General features: G+C 44.4%; 1 protein-coding gene across 1 annotated transcript in view; it reads left to right on the top strand.

Annotated features, from left to right (window-relative positions):
- Positions 1-345: 345 nt before the first annotated feature.
- Positions 346-18896, top strand: part of LOC127028689 (junction-mediating and -regulatory protein-like) — a 94980-nt gene continuing 76429 nt past the window's right edge. The window contains exon 1 of the mRNA XM_050914390.1: positions 346-1239. Coding sequence (XP_050770347.1) covers positions 346-1239 — 894 coding nt within the window. The remainder of the gene's footprint in view (positions 1240-18896) is intronic.

The raw sequence follows: 18896 nt of genomic DNA, 5'->3' as shown, positions 1-18896 counted from the left end.
GCCGCGGCGGCAGGTTGATGATCAGAGGCGGCAGCGGCGGGATTCCTCGGCAGCGGGCGCGCGGCGGGCACCGAGCAGAGAGGAAGTGATTCCTCTCTGTCCTCCCTCCCCACCCCCGCCGCCTCGGTCGGGATCCAGCGCATCCTCCCCCCTCAGCGCTTTCCCCGTCCCCCCGTCGCTAAGATGGCTGATGGTGGGCAGTGAGGCGGGGCTGCAGGGAGCTGTTGCCGGCCGGCGCGCGGCGGGGCAGGCGGGGCGGCTGACGGGACAGGACAGGACAGGACAGGACAGGAGCGGGTGGGGTGGGGTGGGGTGGGGTGTGTGCGTGGGAAGCCGCGCAGCGCCATGTCCGCCTTCGCCCTGGAGGAAACGCTGGAGGCCGACTGGGTGGCCGTGAGGCCTCACGCCTTCCAGGAGCGGGAGAAGCACAAATTCGTCTTCATCGTGGCCTGGAATGAGATAGAGGGCAAGTTCGCCATCACCTGCCACAACCGGACGGTGCAGCGCCAGCGCAGCGGCTCCCGCGAGCTCTACCGCGGCGGCCCTGCCGGCCCCGAGGCCAGAGCCGCCCCCAAGGTGAGCAGGGGTCCGGCCTGGGGCACGGACTCCGGCCTGGCGCGCGGCTCCTCGCATCTCCGCGCCGAGGCGGGGCTGTGGGGCTCCGAGCGGAGTGGGGCGGCCGAGGCGCTGCCGAAGAGCCCGCTGCGCGCCAAGAGCAGCCTGGCCCGGAGGCCGCTGCGGGGCCCGGAGGTGGCAGGTGCCGCCGAAGAGATAGAAGCGCTGGAGCTGGAGAAGGAGGAGGAGGAGGCCGCCTCGTTGTCGATGCCGCCCTCGCCGCTGCAGGCAGCCGAGTCGGCCGCTCCCGGCGCGGAGCCCGTGGGGGAGGAGTGCAGCTGGGCCGGCCTCTTCTCCTTCCAAGACTTGCGGGCTGTGCATCAGCAGCTGTGCTCGGTGAACTCGGAGCTGGAACCCTACCTACCTGCCTTCCCCGAGGAGCCCTCGGGCGTGTGGACAGTGCTGTTCGGAGCCCCGGAGCTATCCGAGCAGGAGATGGACGCTCTCTGCTACAAACTGCAAGTTTACTTGCTCAACAGCTTGGATACCTGCGGCTGGAAGATTCTTTCGCAGGTGCTCTTCACTGAGACTGACGACCCCGAAGAGTATTATGAGAGCCTGAGTGAGCTGCGACAAAAGGGGTACGAGGAGGTGTTGCAGCAGGCCCGCAGGCGAATCCAGGAGGTGAGGCTACCGCATGGTCCAGATATCTCCACCTTAGTGTTACCTTTTCCTTACTCTGTGACATCTTCTTTAGTTGTTCTCTCCAGCTGCTCCCCTCTACCTTTGCAGAATTGATCGATCCATGGGACAAAAAAAGTACAGGAAAACTGTCTAGTTTAAAAAAAACCAAAACCACACAACCAAGCTTTGAGAATCAAAGTAAGAAAATGAGGCTTAACCTTTCCAAGGTCTCTAGGGCCAGGATTTAAGAAGGTGCAGATTTCCCTAGTCATCTAAGTGTGGCTCAGTACTTTATTCTGAGCAATTGAACATAGATGTTTGTGAACAAGAATCTGATGGATTTGGCAAGGTCTTGCTCCCAGATTTTTTGTTGTTGCATTGCTTTGCACCAGGATGTGTTGTAGTCTGAATTTTTCTGTTTAATGGGAGCAGCAACATGTGGTGTTTATTTTGACAGTACATTTTAGGCACTTGAGACCAAAAAGTTCTAGGTTCCTACAGGCTCTGGATGCTGAATCTGCTATTTCAAGTGAGATGTTTTTCAGTGCAATTGGAGTAACTACAACTTTTGTTCAGCTGGTAAGTTCTTAGAGTTGGGATTTTAAAAAGCAAGCTATCTGGTCCTAGCAAGTATTTACTGTATTGTCATTGCTAGTGTCTGACAAGACTTACATGTTTCAGAACATGCCATCTCTTTTTCTCATACCATATACTGTTTAGATGAAAGTAGTTGAGGAGGTTCTGTTAACTTCTAGCATCAGTGTGTGAGAATTTTTTCACATCTCTGTAGACTGAGGTATATGAGGACCCAGATTTTCCCAGTGAAAAAGGAGAATTTTACACTTGTTTTTATGTTTCGGTGGCCTTGGTCCAGAATGTACCTGCATCTATCTAGGTGCGACTATGTGTATGAATCATGTTATGGAATATTTTATTTTTGCAAACACCATCTAAATTCTATTGTATGGATATAGATCAAGTTTGGCTGCTTCAGCTGCCCACATATTTCCTACCAATATTGTGTGTTCAAAAATGTGTGGTGGTGAACATTTTGGGTTTTTTTCTTGATGGAGTATGAGCGTATGTACTTGCTGGTTTTGATGGCATAGTTTTGCGTCTTTGTAGGATTTGGGCCCAGCATTTCCTTAGTGACTGGAGTTACAGAGTATGAGAAAATTGTTGTTTTATCAGTGATGAAATCATAAGGGCATCTCAATGTAGCATTGTCAGGTACAAGTTTATTTCCAAACTGTTGTGTTAGGATATATCATTGTGATTTTTCTTTTTTTTTCATGGCTGTTTAAAGGGCTGAATTCATCCTCATTAATTTTGGTATATAGCCGGTAATTAGTTTAATAGTCTTCTGCAGTAGTTTTAGTCCAGAGAAAATGAAAGCATATTGTCATCCACTTTTTTCTTTGACTGCATGAATGCTTGGGAGCGTGTGCTTAGATTCACTTGGCCTTCAGCTCAGCAGTTTTTATAAGGAGCTGAGAAGGACAAGAGAAGTTCCTGTTAAATGTGTGGAGTTTGGGAACTGGGTACCTAACTCAAAGTGCGTGGTGTTTCTGAGGAAACACTAAATCAGAATTACTGTGTAGGAACTATTTGTTTCTTGGAGAATCTCAACTTCTATTTTGTTAGCACCAGTACTATCAGCAAAAAATAAATCAGTTATCAAGAGGCAACGCAAGCTTTATCCATCAGGATCTCTAAACTACATCATCTTATTCTCTGTTAATGTTCAGAACTTGGTGCAGACAAAATGGCAGAGCATATTTGTGTATTTGACTACAGTACAACTTTCCTTTCTCATGATAACCAATCCAGTAGTGTACCTAAAGTCAGTACAGCTGTACTACTGTCAGTTATGTAAATCGATCCTTCTTTAATTAAAGGTAGTTCATCTTTAAGAAAAGAAACCAATAGAATGACCTGCTCTTTCCCTTTTGGCTCTCAGGTTTCTCTTTTCCTTATCTGTTAGTGGTTTACTTAGTCCACAGGAAATGTCTTTCTTTTAAGCAAATACTGGTATTGTTTGTCATTGCAATTCTAAGCAAATGAAGCAATGGATGATGAGTATTGCTAGGTATTTCTGAAGTAAAGGTTTTTCATACTTTCAAGAAAACCTACTGAATCAATGGTTCATCTCTCACTTTAATTTACTTTTCCACCTGTACTTGAAGTCTGCCTGTTAGCTTTTGGGAATGTTGGATTCCTGCAATTTTAAATGATTTTACCTCTTATTAGAACTTTTGGGGAAAAGGGGAAGGGATTGAGCATCATTGGCAACCGAAATAGTATCAAGGAGCATAATGAATATGGAGGGTTTTCATTAATGTAAAATTGTGCAAAAAACCAAGTTTAGAACTCAAAGACCTTGGCTTAACATTTCAAAATATGCTTCTGTGGTTTATAATTATTTCATATATTTCTTTTTCCAGGACAAATTCCTCTGTGCAGTTAGAATATTATTTGAGAAATGCTTGCAGTTTCTGTTGATTATATTCTTTGGGGTGGAGAAGCAAAGTGAGCAACAAAACCTCTTGTGTTCATTGTTTCAGCATCCCCTACTTGGCCATTTGTTGCTTTCCATAAGTTACTGTCCTGGTTTTGCTAAGATAGAGTTAATTTTCTTCCTAGTAGCTGGTATAGTGCAGTGTTTTGGATTTAGTAGGAGAATAATGTTGATAACACTCTGATGTTTTTAGTTGTTGCTAAGTAGTGTTTATCCTAAGTCAAGGATTTTTCAGCTTCTCATGCCCAGCCAGCAAGAAGGCTGGAGGGGCACAAGAAGCTGGGAGGGGACACAGCCAGGACAGCTGACCCAAACTGGCCAAAGGGATATTCCATACCATATGACATCATGCCCAGTATATAAAGTGGGGGGAGTTGGCTGGGAGGGGTGGATCGCTGCTCGGGAACTAACTGGGCATCGGTGAGCGAGTGGTGAGCAATTGCATTGTGCATCACTTGTTTTGTATATTCTAATTCTTTTAGTATTGTTATTGTCATTTTATTATTATTATCATTATTTTTCCTTCCTTTCTGTCCTATTAAACTGTCTTTATCTCAACTCACGAGGTGTTTTTTCTTTTGATTCTCTCCCCCATCCCACTGGGTGGGGGGAGTGAGCGAGCGGCTGCGTGGTGCTTAGTTGCCGGCTGGGGTTAAACCATGACAGTTACACACAAACCAGTTTATTTTCACAGCAATTAATAACTGCTGCTCTTTGTAATAGGCATTTTTATCTCTGTCTCAATTATAAACCTTTAATAAGCCAGAAGAATGTTGCAAGTAGAAACAGATCCAAGATGAGGAAGAAAAATAGTTGTAGAGGAACTGCATGACCTGGAATTAATTTCTACTGCGTAATTTGCAGTTTTGAAATAGCACATCTTTTTATTTTTTCAAATAAAACTATTAATTCTGGAATAACTTAAGAACAGTGTCGTGGTTTAACCCCAGCCGGCAGCTAAGCACCACGCAGCCGCTCGCTCACTGCCCCCCACCCCTGGGATGGGGGAGAGAATCAGGAAAAAAACCTCGTGAGTTGAGATAAAGACAGTTTAATAGGACAGAAAGGAATGAAAAACAATGATAATGATAATAATAATATGGGGTCACAAGTCCTGCCAGCAAACCTGCTCCAGCGTGGGCTCCTCTCTCTCCATGGGTCCACAGGTCCTGCCAGGAGCCTGCTCCAGCATGGGCTTCCCACAGGGCCACAGCCTCCTTCAGGGCACATCCACCTGCTCCGGCGTGGGGTCCTCCAGGGGCTGCAGGTGGATATATCTGCTCCACCATGGACCTCCATGGGCTGCAGGGGGACAGCCTGCCTCACCATGGTCTTCACCATGGGCTGCAGGGGAATCTCTGCTCTGGTGCCTGGAGCACCTCCTCCCCCTCCTTCTTCACTGACCTTGGTGTCTGCAGGGTTGTTTCTCTCACATCTTCTCACACCTCTCTCTCTCGCTGCAACTCCTACTCCCCTGTAACTTCTTTTCCCCTTCTTAAATATGTTATCCCAGAGGCGCTACCACTGTTGCTGATTGGCTCGGCCTTGGCCAGCGGCGGGTCCGTCTTGGAACCCGCTGGCATTGACTTTATCGGACATAGGGGAAGCTTCTGGCATCTTCTCACAGAAGCCACCCCTGTAGCCCCCCCCCCCCCTGCTACCAAAACCTTGCCATGCAAACCCAATACAACCTTAAATAATACTGTGCTTTATATCTGTTTTAAGAAAATTTAAAAAAAGAAAAATTAACTTTTCAGGGAGAAAATCTGTAGATCGGGTTTAGAAGTTTCTGAAAGTTTATAATTTTTCTACATATAGCACTGTGGCTTCAGAGTCCAAATTCTTCAGCCTTCAGTAATGTGATATTTGTTTATAATCATCAGATGTCAGAATTTTAAATTGTACTCTTTTGTCACTTCAGAGTAGTATAATTCAGCAAAAAATCCATATGTGGGAGGAGTTTAAAAAATCCCAAACTACTTGCAATATTGGAGCAGTTGTGGAAGAGTTGAATTAATAGGTAAATTGTATGTATTATTTCAACTGTGTTTTGTTATGCTGCTTTATCATGCATGGATTTTATTTCTCCATAATATTTAATCTGTGTATCGTTTTCCCCCTCGTTTCTCCATGAAAACAGGAACAAAACCAACCCAAACAGGTAACACCACAGAATACAAATCTGTGTTCGCCTGATACTAATTTAAATTGCTCTCTTCTGAAATGTTGTGCTGTTATGAAAGTGATTTAATAGCTTGCCATTTACATGATATTTGCTGTTAGAGTAGAAGGAAAAATAGTGTGCATGATATGGGATTTCAGGAGTTTCTTGATGTTTCTTTCCCACAGCATTCTCCTGGAGAAACTGGCTGCTCATGGCTTGGACAGGTGTACTCTTTACTGGGTAAAAAACTGGCTGGATGGCTGGGCCCAAAGAGTTGTGGTGAATGGAGTTAAATCCAGTTGGCGGCCAGTCACAAGTGGTGTTCCCCAGGGCTCAGTATTGGGGCCAGTTCTGTTTAATATCTTTATCAATGATCTGGGTGAGGGGATCGAGTGCACCCTCAGGAAGTTTGCAGACGACACCAAGTTGGGCAGGAGTGTTGATCTGCTTGAGGGTAGGAAGGCTCTACAGAGGGATCTGGACAGGCTGGATCCTGACAAGGCCAATCATATGAGATCCAACAAGGCTAAGTGCCAGGTCCTGCACTTGGGTCACAACAACCCCATGCAATGCTACAGGCTTGGGCAAGAGCAGCTGGAAAGCTGCCTGGCAGAAAAGGACCTGGGGTTGTTGGTCGACAGCAAGCTGAATATGAGCCAGCAGTGTGCCCAGGTGGCCAAGAAGGCCAATAGCATCCTGGCTTGTATCAGAAACAGTGTGGCCAGCAGGACTAGGGAAGTGATTGTCCCCCTGTACTTGGCACTGGTGAGGCCGCACCTCGAATACTGTGTTCAGTTTTGAGCCCCTCACTACAAGAAAGGCATTGAGGTGCTGGAGAGTGTCCAAAGAAGAGCAATGAAGCTGGTGAAGGGTCTAGAGAGCAAGTCCTATGAGGAGCAGCTGAGGGAACTGGGGTGGTTTAGTCTGGAGAAAAGGAGGCTGAGGGGAGACCTTCTCGCTCTCTACAACTACCTGGAAGGAGGTTGTAGCGAGGTGGGTGTTAGTCTCTTTTCCCAAGTACCAAGTGATAGGATGAGAGGAAATGGCCTCAAGTTGTGCCAGGGGAGGTTTAGACTGGATATCAGGAAAAATTTCTTCACCAAAAGGGTTGTCAAGCATTGGAACAGGCTGCCCAGGGAAGTGGTTGAGTCACCATCCTTGGAGGTATTTAAAAGACGTGTAGATGTGGTGCTTAGGGGCATGGTTTAGTGGTGGTCTTGGCAGTGTTAGGTTTGCGGTTGGACTCAATGATCTTAAGGGTCTTTTCCAACCTAAATGATTCTATGATTCTATGATTGATATTTTATCTAGCCTTTTATTAGTAATAGTGGGCTGTAAATGTGTTCTTTCCTTTGGGCTTTTTTGGATGTTGTATTCAACTTTAAAATAAAAAAAAAATCGTTATTTTAGTTTAGAAACTCTAAAAATTGGATTTAATCATGCATAATGCTGTTTCCTCCTTAGACCTGACTTTCCATGATTTCACCATTGTATAAGGTGCTGTAGAGGTTGAAAACATGTTGAACTATACCAGCCTTGGGAAATCACACAGAGGGCCATTTGAGTTACCTATCAGCTGTTGTCCAAGGTTTAAAGGCAGCTCATCAGCCGCGCTGTTGAAGGAAGCCGAAGAACTGGATCATCAGCTTGCTGGTGCTGAAAGAGAGGGATCCTATCTCTTTCCGTCCTTCTGCTTTCAGCTTTGTGTTCCTTCCTGTTGTGCTTCTCTGTCCTTGCGGTGTGCTGATTCAACTCAGTAAATCTCGGTAAATTAATCCAAGAGAAACTACAGAAATAACTGACCATCTGGCAGAAAGCTATTTTGTTGAAGGGTCTGAGAAATACCAAAGCCAGTGCAGTGGAGGAAGAGTGCACCTGAGAGTAGAAGGAACAAGGAACTGGGGTGGAGTTGGAAGAAGAAAAGGAAGAGGGATGGGAAGCGGGATCTCCTTTCAGTAGAAGCAAGCCATTAGCTCATCTCTGCTTTAAAAAGTAAATTCACCCTTACCAGTGCTTTGAATCTGGTATTGTCACAATGCTTTACTCCCTTTGAATTAGATTTTTAAATGTCGTAATATTAGATTAATATCAGACATTTGAGAATATCTTCTACCATGCCAAATGCATTGTAAAACTGGTAAGAGTACTAATTCATTGCTGATGTTGCGATTCCCATGAGTTGACTTCAGAGTGAAGTTAATTATACCTTTTAATATTTTTTTTCTTCCCATCAAATGTTCACCTTTGTTTTTGTAGAATATTTGTTCTTTAGTGGAGTGGGTGTTTGGCTAGGCCTATGTGTCCTGACATTGCAAACCTTACACAAAGAAAGGGTTTTTAAGAGTAGTGTCATAATACCTGCTAAGTAAATGTTTTCATTGTATGCAAATATTAGTTTGTCTAGATGGTTCTCAGTTTTGAGGCTCTTCAATATGTTTTCCTGACTAATAGCATAGTTCAGAAGCACGGAAGAAGAGGGTCTGTGGATCAAAAGTTAATGTATTTTATGGTACAGCATGAACGCTTATGTAATGTATGTTCTCAGTCTTCTGGCTTTGGATTTTTTTTTTTTTTTCCAATTGGACTCCTGCAGAAAAAAGTTACTTAGAACTCATTAGGACATGAGTAGAATAAAGCTCTTTGCCAAGCCTTTAGGGTGAGGCGTTGCCTAGAAGTCTTTTTGTTCAGAGTTACCATGTTCCAACTGATCAGTGATTCATTAGTGACTTTATCTTTTAGTTATATTGCCCCTTTCCAAAGGGAAGGAGTCCCAGACTGCCATATTAACTTTGAAATATGGTAAACATCTATTTTATTCATCAAGTTACATTACAATGTAAATAATTATTTCTTACTAACAGCAGAAAAAAGTCTAGCACTCCATACAATGAGCAGTCCTATACAATTAGCCCTTGTTTGCTATGATTTCTGTAGCTTATACGTGGCTGTGCTATTCCAAGTAATATACTTGTCCTGGTTTCAGCTGGGATAGAGTTAATTTTCTTCTTAGTAGCTGGTACAGTGCTGTGTTTTGGATTTAGTGTGAGAATACTGTTGATAACACTCTGATGTTTTAGTTGTTGCTAAGCAGCGCTTATCTTAAGCCAAGGACTTTTCAGCTTCCTGTGCTCTGCCAGCAAGCAGGTGTACAAGAAGCTGGGAGGGAGCATAGCCGGGGCAGCTGACTTGAACTAGCCAAAGGGGTATTCCATACCATGGAACGACATGCCCAGTATATAAACAGGGGGGAGTTGGCCGGGAGGGGTGGATCGCTGCTCTGGCATCGGTCAGCGGGTGGTGAGCAATTGCATTGTGCATCACTTGTCTTTTCTTGGGTGTTATTTCTTTTTTATTCTCCTCTTCCTTTTTTTGTTATATTCCTTTTAATTACAGTTATTATTATTATATTTCATTATTATTATTGTTAGTATTATATTTTATTTTAATTATTAAACCGTTCTTATCTCAACCCACGAGTTTTACCTTTTTTCCCAATTCTCCTCCCCATCCCACTGGGAGCAGGGGGGGAGTGAGGGAGCGGCTGCATGGTGCTTAGTTGCTGGCTGGGGTTAAACCACAACAATACTAAATTCAAACAAATAACTGTTTTTTTGGGCACTCATTTGGCATGATAGTGTAACTCAGGAGTGGCACAGCCACATCACACAGTAAGGTAAGGTGATCAGACAAGTACCATCTTAAAATAAAAGCAACTTTACCATGACGTTACACACATGTTTGTCTGGTTTACAGAAAAGGAGATGCATAGTTTTTAATTGTTGACATCTTCCTCTTGAGTTTTCAGAAGAGATCTGGTGTGCCATACATTGTTGTCAGAGTTGGCAGCTTTAAGCCTGAGCCTTTTGATATTCCAACAAGTTATATATATACACACATACAGTTCTGCTGAGATTTCTATTTAGAATTTTGTGTGGGAGGAGAGAAGATGCATTGTTCAGTAACGATGTGTACATGGAAATAATGTTTTGGCTTACTTGGCTACATTAAAATACTACTTCAATTTTTCTTACCCAGTAGTTCAGTTCTTTTCCTTTTCTGCAGACTTGTATTACAGGTAGGGCATTTAAGGTGCATTTTGGTAGGCAGTGTAAATGAACTTGACAAAAGTAATTGTTACTGTCCTAGGAGCTGTTAACCTAAGTGTAACCGAAGATAACTGATGTGAGTGAAAGGAGGCCAAGACTACCAATCTGCAGTGTGCTGGTCTTAGCCTTCTGGTGTGCTCTCTGCACTCAGGTACTCGGGTACACAGGCTCTCTGCATGCAGGTAAAAGACTGTCTTAAACAGGGTTTAAAGAGGAATAATGTGGCTCACTTGATATGAGCAGCTTTTCACAGGTCTAGAAGACAGCATGAAACATCTTATGAAAGTGTTCCTTTTTATTTCTTGTGTTTTAAACACCCTGTGTTTTACTTCCCAATATCTTTTTTTGGTTTTGGTTTGTGTGCATGTGTGTTTACTGTTTGTTTCTTAGAGTAACTGCAAACTTTGAACTTGTTTTTTATGTGTTTTATGTGTACATTTGGTTTGATTATTTTAATTAGCTCAGTCCTTCTGTAAACAACCATTCAGAAAATCCCCCCAGAATCCAGACAATATCCTTTGCTATGCATTGGCATACACTTCAATTCCCTATCTTCAAAAGCCTCCTAGTTGAAAAAATTGAACATTTTTGTCCACTCAGTAGGTGGATGATTGCTTTATGTACCACTTATAAACTGTGTCATTTCCAAATCAGTTTAATATGTAACTTACTCATTTGTATCTTCTTTTAATCTTAAGAGGTTAAACAGATGTAGTGCTGATTCCAGCACTTCTCATGCTGGGCAGTATTACCTTATTTGTTTATGCTGTCCCAACTATGTGTCCATCTTCTGTATTCTCTTAGATGATTTCTGTCCCAACAGTAAAATATATTTTAGATCTGTATTGGAGAGTCAGGCTTTGGTCCATTACTGGGGCATTCACCTGCTACAATAATGAAAATGGTCTTTTTATACTACAAAGGTAAGGATGTTGATGGCAATGCAATCATGCAAACAAATAGCTAAATGTTCTGGAAAGGCTTGATCTTTTAACCACAACAGGTGAAATTTAAATACAGGACCATGCATGTAAGAGAAAAGTAGAATCATAGAATATCTTGAGTTGGGAGGGACCCATAAGGATCATCGAGTCCAACTCCCTGCTCCTTGCAGGACTACCTAAAACTAAACCATATGACTAAGAGCGTCATCCAGACGCTCCTTGGAACTCTGACAGGCTTGGTGCCATGACCACTTCCCTGGGGAGCCTGTTCCAGTGACTGACCACCTTCTCAGTGAAGAGCCTTTTCCTAATGTCCAATCTGAACTTCCCCTGACACAGCTTCATTCCATTTCCTCGTGTCCTATCCCTGGTCACCAGAGAGAGGAGATCAGCACCTCCCTCTTTCCGCGGGGCTGCTTTCCAGCCTCTCGTCCCCCAATTTGTATGTATAACCAGGATTACCCCGTCCCAGGTGTAGAATCTGGCACTTGCTCTTGTTAAATTTCATATGGTTGGTGATTGCCCAGCTCCCTAGTCTATCCAGATCTCCCTGTAAGGCCTCTCTACCCTCGAGGGAGTCCACAGCTCTTCCTAGTTTAGTATCATTGGCAAACTTACTTAATGTACATTCGACTCCTGCATCCAGATCATTTATAAAAACATTAAAGAGCACTGGCCCTAAAACTGAGCCCTGGGGAACCCCACTGGTGACTGGCTGCCAGCCTGATGTAACCCCATTTACTATAACCCTTTGAGCCCGACCCGTCAGCCAATTGCTCACCCATCGTATTATGGACTTGTCTAGCTGTATGCTGGACATACAAGTAGTTTGCCTATAGTACAGATTTCATGTACTTGAGACTCCTGCTCATTACCAGGGCATGTGGGAGTGTATTTGTTTTTAACAAGATTTTTTTGTTTTTTTGTTTGTTTGAAGATAGCTTAAAAAGAGAGAGAATAGAAACAATTTTAAGCACGTTCTAATATAAGAACTTGCAGTCTAAGTTCAGTTGGTAAAATTTTGCATCCAAATTTTATGTACTCTGGAGCTTTACTTCTTTGGAAGTCATTGTCTGGAGCTCATTGCAAGTGTATCAGCAGGAGGATTTGGTATTTTATATTTAGGACTGCTGTTCAGTGGGAAGGATGGAGTATCTAAAAACTACTCTATCTGCAGTACTGTACTTCTCTCTGAAAACAACCATCCTTAGTTTTAACTGTGATCTTAAATATGCTTCTCCAATTAAAAATCTTTATAATTCTTCCTCGAAATGGCAAGTAATACTATCGGGCTTCCGAGAACCTAAATTCATAGGAGAATAGGGTATTCTGTAACTACTGTTATTCCAAAAATATGAAAAAGCTTAGGAAGAGACTGAAAAATATCTTTATGGCTTGTTTTAGCTAAAAATGGATGTGTGTCATGTTGCAATAAAATACACAAAATAAAATGGGAATAACAGTGAAAGTTTTGGGAATAATAGCAAAGGAAATGTAAGACTCAACTCTTCACTGATTAAATCAAGCTTTGGATTACGCTCCCAACTGAGGGCAACTTGCACATAATTGCACTGTCCTCTGTAATGCTTTTAAAGCTTTATGGACAAAATATATTTTTTTAAATACTGAAGACAGAAATAATCTGTTATATCAGCCCAGTTGATTGCAACGGATGCCAGAGCAGTGCAAGGAGCACCAGCAGCAGCGGGGGACACAAGAGGGATACACGTGGACAAGGAGAGGCTTGTCTGAACAGGGGGTGTTCCCTGAACAACTGACTGTAGACCCGCTGATTGGACAAGACAGCAAGGGGCAGAGCCTGCACCCAGCAGCGCAGGAGACTTAAACAGGCTAAAACAATCAGCCCAGCTGATTGCAACGGACAAGCATATATATTTCCCAGCGGGCAGGCGCGCGGCAGTGGGCAGTATGGTGACCACCTGGCAAAAAGCAGTGTCCTCTGCTTCTCCTGAGCTTCCAGTAGAACCAATGCAGCTTACACAGACAGAGCTCCTGTCAAAGCATGCGACCACCCAGGTTTCCGACTGTGGGATGTGCAAAGGGATGTTCCTGGAGGTGGAAAGTGATAGCAAGCAAGCCTGTGGGAGGTGTGACCAGATAGATGAACTGCTCTGCTTGGTGGCTGAGGTGCAGGAGGAGGTGGGCAGACTGAGGAGTATTCAAGAGTCTGAGAAGGAGATTGATCAATGGAGCTGTACTCTGCCATTTCTGATGCATAGAAGCCAACTCAGCGTGGCCACTCTGGAGGCAGGTCCAGGATCTGTTTTGTGCCACGAGGAAGGCAGCATCACCTGGCACAAGGGACAAGGAGGGATGGAAGAAGGTTACAGCACGGAGCGGTAAGAGAAACCCCTCCTTACCCTCTAAGATACCCTTACAGAATAGGTACGAGGCCCTGGGTACAGCAGACGAAGTGCATAATGAGATAGAGGAGGAACCTATGTAAGCAGTCTTGCCAAGGTCAGAGAGACCAACCCCTTGCAACAAAACCTGCATTAAGACCAGCACCGAGAAGAAACAATGGCGAGTTATGGTCATTGGTGATTCCCTCCTGTGTGGGATGGAAGCACTCGTTTGCAGACCACACCCTCTTCAGGGAAGTTTGCTACCTCCCTCAGGCCCGAATTAGGGACATCACCACAAGACTGAAGAGCCTAGTTCAACCTTCAGACTACTATCCATTCCTGCTCTTCCACATGGGTACTAATGATGTAGCAACAAAGTCTGAAAGAGATTTCAGAGCCCTGAGAAGAATGCTAAATAATTCAGGAGCACAGGCAGTGTTTACCTCGATCCTCCCAGTAATGGGGGGAGACTTTGGAAGAAACAGGCGAGCCCAGGATATCAATACCTGGCTCCAGGACTGGTGCCTCTGCCAAAACTTTGGATTTTACAACCATGGGAGAGTCTTCAAGAGACAAGGTATGCTGGGGCCTGACGGGATCCACCTGCCCCGATGGGGAAAACACGTCTTTGGGCATAAGCTGGTGGGACTGATTGAGAGAGCTTTAAACTAGAATCAATGGGGAAAGGGGATACCAACAGGATTGCAGTAGGTAAGCCAAGGGTTGGCATGGCATCACCTGAGGGTGGCAATGCTAGTGGGAACATTTGCACTGCTCCTGGGAGCATGGAGGGCTCAGGAGCGTATCTGAAATGCTTGTACACCAATGCACGCAGTATGAGAAACAAACAGGACGAACTGGAAGCGTTGGTCAGTTCCCAGAACTATGATGTCATTGGTATTAGCGAGACTTGGTGGAATGACTCCTGCGATTGGAGTGCTGGGATGGAGGGCTACAGGCTGTTCAGGAGGAATAGGCAGGGCAGGCAAGGTGGAGGTGTGGCACTATACATAAGGGAGAGGTTTGATTGTACAGCCCTTACAGTTGGTGATGATGTGGTTGAGAGCCTCTGGGTGAGGATTAGGGGGATGGAAAACAAAGGAGATGATGTAATGGGTGCCTGCTACCAATTGCCCAGCCAGGATGTAAGCACTGATGAGTTATTCTATAGGCAATTAGGAGAAATCTCTGGATCGGTAGCCCTTGTCCTTATGGGAGATTTCAACTTCCCAGACATCAACTGGGAATACCACACTGCTGTGACGAGCAAGCCTGGGAAATTTCTGAAGTTCGTGGAAGATAACTTCTTGCCACAAGTACTCAGGGAGCCAACTAGGAAAGATGCCCTCCTAGATAGACTTGCTAATTGTGAATAGAGAAGGACTTGTGGGAGATGTGATGCTAGGTGGCTGTCTTGGCCGCAGTGATAATGAAATGGTTGAGTTTAAAATTTTCAGTGTCATGAGAAAAAAGGACAGCAGAGTTGCTACCCTGGATTTCAAGGGAGCAAACTTTAAGCTATTCAGGGAGCTACTTAGCAGTGTCCCCTGGGAATCTGCTTTTGAGGGCTTAGGAGTCCATGAGTGCTGGTCAGTTTTGAAGAAGCACCTTTTAGAAGCACAGGAGCAGGCAATTCCACTGTGTCGCAAGTCAAGCAAGCGAGGCAGAAGACCAGCTTGGCTGAACAGGGATCTCCTCATGGAGCTCAAGAGGAAAAAGAAATTGTACAGTCTCTGGAAGCAAGGTCAGGCTTCGCAGGAAGATTACAGAGCTGTGGTTCATTTATGCAGGGAGAAGACATGAAAGGCCAAAGCTGAACTGGAGTTGAAACTGGCCAGTGTTGTGTCAGATAACAAGAAGGGCTTTTTAAAGTATGTTAATAGCAAGAGGAGGTCTAAAGAAAACATTGGACTGATACTTGTTGAAGATGGTCACCTGACTAATAGGGATGAAGAAAAAGCAGAGGCATTCAATGTGTTTTTTGCCTCAGTCTTTAATAATACTGATAGATGATGGGCTGCCTGGTCCCCTGAGTCAGAGGACCATGACTGTGGGAACAGTGACTTTCCATTTGTGGACACTGAAATTGTAAGGGACCAGCTGTATCAGCTGAATGTTCACAAGTCCATGGGGCCTGATGGGATTTATCCCAGAGTACTGAAGGAGCTAGTGGATGTTATGGCAGGACCCCTCCCGATCATCTACCAAAGGTCTTGGGAGTCTGGGGAGGTCCCTGCTGACTGGAAGCTAGCCAACGTTATTCCAATTTACAAGAAGGGTGTGAGGGAAGACCCAGGAAACTACAGGCCTGTTAGTCTAACCTCAGTACCTGGAAAAATTATGGAGAAGATTATGCTGGGTGCTATTGAAAGGCATTTAAAGAACAACGCAATCATCAGGCACAGTCAACATGGGTTCACAAAGGGGAAAGTCCTGTTTAACTAATTTGATATCCTTCTATGACAAGGTCACCTGCCTAGTGGGTGAAGGGAAGGCGGTGGATGTAGTTTTTCTGGATTTTAGTGAGGCTTTTGATACTGTCCCTCACAGCATCCTTCTGGACAAGTTGTCCAACTGTGAGATGAGCAGGTATGCAGTGCACTGGGTGAAGAACTGGCTGAAGGGCAGGGCTCAAAGGGTTGTAGTGAATGGGGCTGCATCTGGCTGGCGACCGGTCACCAGTGTGGTGTTCCTCGGGGCTCAATTCTAGGGCCAATTCTGTTCAATATATTTATCAACGATCTGGATGCAGGAGTTGAATGCACCATTAGCAAGTTTGCTGATGATACCAAGCTGGGAGGTGCTGTTGACTCTCTCGAGGGACAAGAGGCCTTGCAGAGGGATCTGGATAGATTGGAGCATTGGGCAATCGTCAATGGCATGAAATTTAACAAGAACAAATGCTGGATTCTGCACCTGGGATGGAGTAATGCTGGACACAAGTATAAATTGGGAGAGGAGTGGCTGGAGAGCAGCCCTGCAGAAAGGGATCTGGGGGTGCTGGTTGACAGCAGGCTCAATATGAGTCAGCAGTGTGCCCTGGCAGCCGAGAGGGCAAACCGCATCATGGGGTGCACAGCATAACCAGCCGGTCAAGAGAGGTGACTATCCTGCTGTATTTAGCATTGGTGCGGCCTCACCTTGAGTACTGTGTGCAGTTCTGGGCCCCACGATTTAAGAAGGATGTGAAGGTAGTCGAATGCGCCCGGAGGAGGGCAACAAAGCTGGTGAAAAGACTGGAAAGAATGTCCTATGAGGAGCAGCTAACGACTCTGGGGTTGTCTAGTTTGGAGAAAAGGAGGCTGAGGGGCGACCTCATTGCCCTCTACAGCTTCCTGAGGAGGGGAAGTGGAGAGGGAGGTGCTGATCTCTTCTCCCGGGTATCCAGTGACAGGATGTGTGGGGACAGTTCAAAGCTGCATCAGGGGAGGTTCAGAGTTGACATTAGGAAGCATTTCTTTACCGAGAGGGTGGTCAAACACTGGAACAGGCTTCCTAGAGAGGTGGTCAATGCCCCATGCCTGTCAGTGTTTAAGAGGCATTTGGACAATGCCCTTAATAACATCCTTTAACTTTTGGTCATCCCTGAAGTGGTCAGGCAGTTGGACTAGATGATCACTGTAGGTCCCTTCCAACTGAAAATATTCTGTTCTATTCTATGTCATCCCCCAGGGCAGATACACCAAGGATTACTTTGGCCCACAGGCATTTCAAGAGATATATATCCCTCTCTTCCAGGAGGCCTGAGCTATATAGTTCAAATATAAGTGCTGTTAAATTGTCGTGAATCCTGATTTAGGATCGTGCCGACTATGCCAATTTGTCGCGAATGAAGTGGTTTAGATCACTTAAAGAATCACTGTCAAAGGTATTAGCAAAAGGTGATTTTAATGTGAATTTGTAAAAGTGCGACTTAACAAAGTTCAATGGCAAGGTTCACTCTATTACTTACTACATGGGAGAAACATACAAAGGAAAATCAAGTTAGAATCGATTTAGAATGATTTACACAGAGACCGGAGATGCAAAAGGGTAAGGGAGACACTCCTGTTGAGTCACGAGGTTCAGAATGGACCCCCTTGCTTTCTAAACTCCTTCTCAGAGAGGAGTCTAGGTGCGGCTGGATCCAGTCTTAGTCTCAGACTTGGACAACAGTTTATGCCTAATAGAAGGGATACAAAGGGTAAGGAAAATCTCCTGTTAAATTACTATGCCAATTTGCTGGGGAATGAGTGATTATTTGTCTCTATAGTGGTGTCGTCTATAAATATAGAATCACAAAGGGTTCTCATACAAATACATCCATTTCCAACATATACAAGTACAGTCTCAGGGGTTTCATCAGGATGTATTTCAAAATGACAAACATTTTGTTCAGTGTCAAGACAAATGTCTTGGGCCTTGATGGTATTACTTTCACAAATAAATCCCTGTTGTTCCCGTACAACACATGCATCAACAGTTTGCCATTTGTTTCCATTTTGTTGGGCCCATACTCTGTGTTCTAACGGATAGAGTATAGTTCCATGGTGATTTAATCCCAGCGCAATGATTGGTGTGTGGTGTATACCGAAGCATTGTGTATTGTCAAAACAAAAGCTGTAGCTTTACTGTTGGTGGGGTTATAAGTGAAATTAACTAGATGCCACCAGGACTGGAATTCCCTTTCAAATTTAGTTGCATTATCCCAGATTACTTTTTGAATTTCAGTGGGCAAGGTGCCCCCTTCACCTTCTCTTATAATTGCTGCCACAGTGGATTGTACCCATAGTTGGGACTGAATACAGCTAAGAGCAAGAGAGGTATTAATTTGGGTTGCACCTAGTGCGTCCACCATTAGTTGGTGGTGTTTTTCATTAATTCTTTCCCGTTGGGGTAATATATCAGATAAGAGCCATTGGTTAGTTCCCAATGCCGATAGAGAAGATTGTAATGGATGTCCTAATTTGTATAAATTACTTGTTGCAGAGCTTATTTTGTTTGCTAAAACTTCAGCATCCATGCTGTTTAATACCCCTAATTGTGTTCCTAGAATACCAGTCACATCTCTCCTTGATCGTTTTGGAGAGGTGAGGGTTCGTCCATGCAACCGTGCTAACCATCCTGTATAAGATGTATTCAGGAATGGTGAGCAGGTAGGTTTGATTGCAGAGATATTAACCTGCATTGATAGTTCCACTCGTTTGGGGGACCATGATGTATTAAATAACACTTGTTGCTGGCCAGTATATTTGATGGCATAGGGTCCAAATCTTGAAATTTGTGGGGATAGAGTCTTCTTGTCCTTTATAATCACTGTAGACGTTAAGTGGGGAGTGGTAGGTGTTGTTGTGCTAGGCTTAATAATGTCTATTTTAAATCTTAATGATAATCCCACATTATCGCGAGCCCATAGGCAAATTATAATAACAGGTTGTACTAAGGTAAAATTGTGCCAACAGCTCAATTTTCTTTCAGTGGTACAAAGTGTTGTATCCCAGTCTGCTGTTGGATTTGATGTAAGATTGTACACAGAAATCTTGTATGCCTTTTCATGGGCAGACCCACTGATCATCCGGC

This window comes from Gymnogyps californianus, unplaced genomic scaffold, assembly GCF_018139145.2.
Source record: "Gymnogyps californianus isolate 813 unplaced genomic scaffold, ASM1813914v2 HiC_scaffold_39, whole genome shotgun sequence".
In the NCBI taxonomy this organism is placed as follows: Eukaryota; Metazoa; Chordata; class Aves; order Accipitriformes; family Cathartidae; genus Gymnogyps; species Gymnogyps californianus.
Note: the sequence above shows the minus strand (reverse complement) of the source record. Positions and strands in the feature narration are given on the sequence as shown.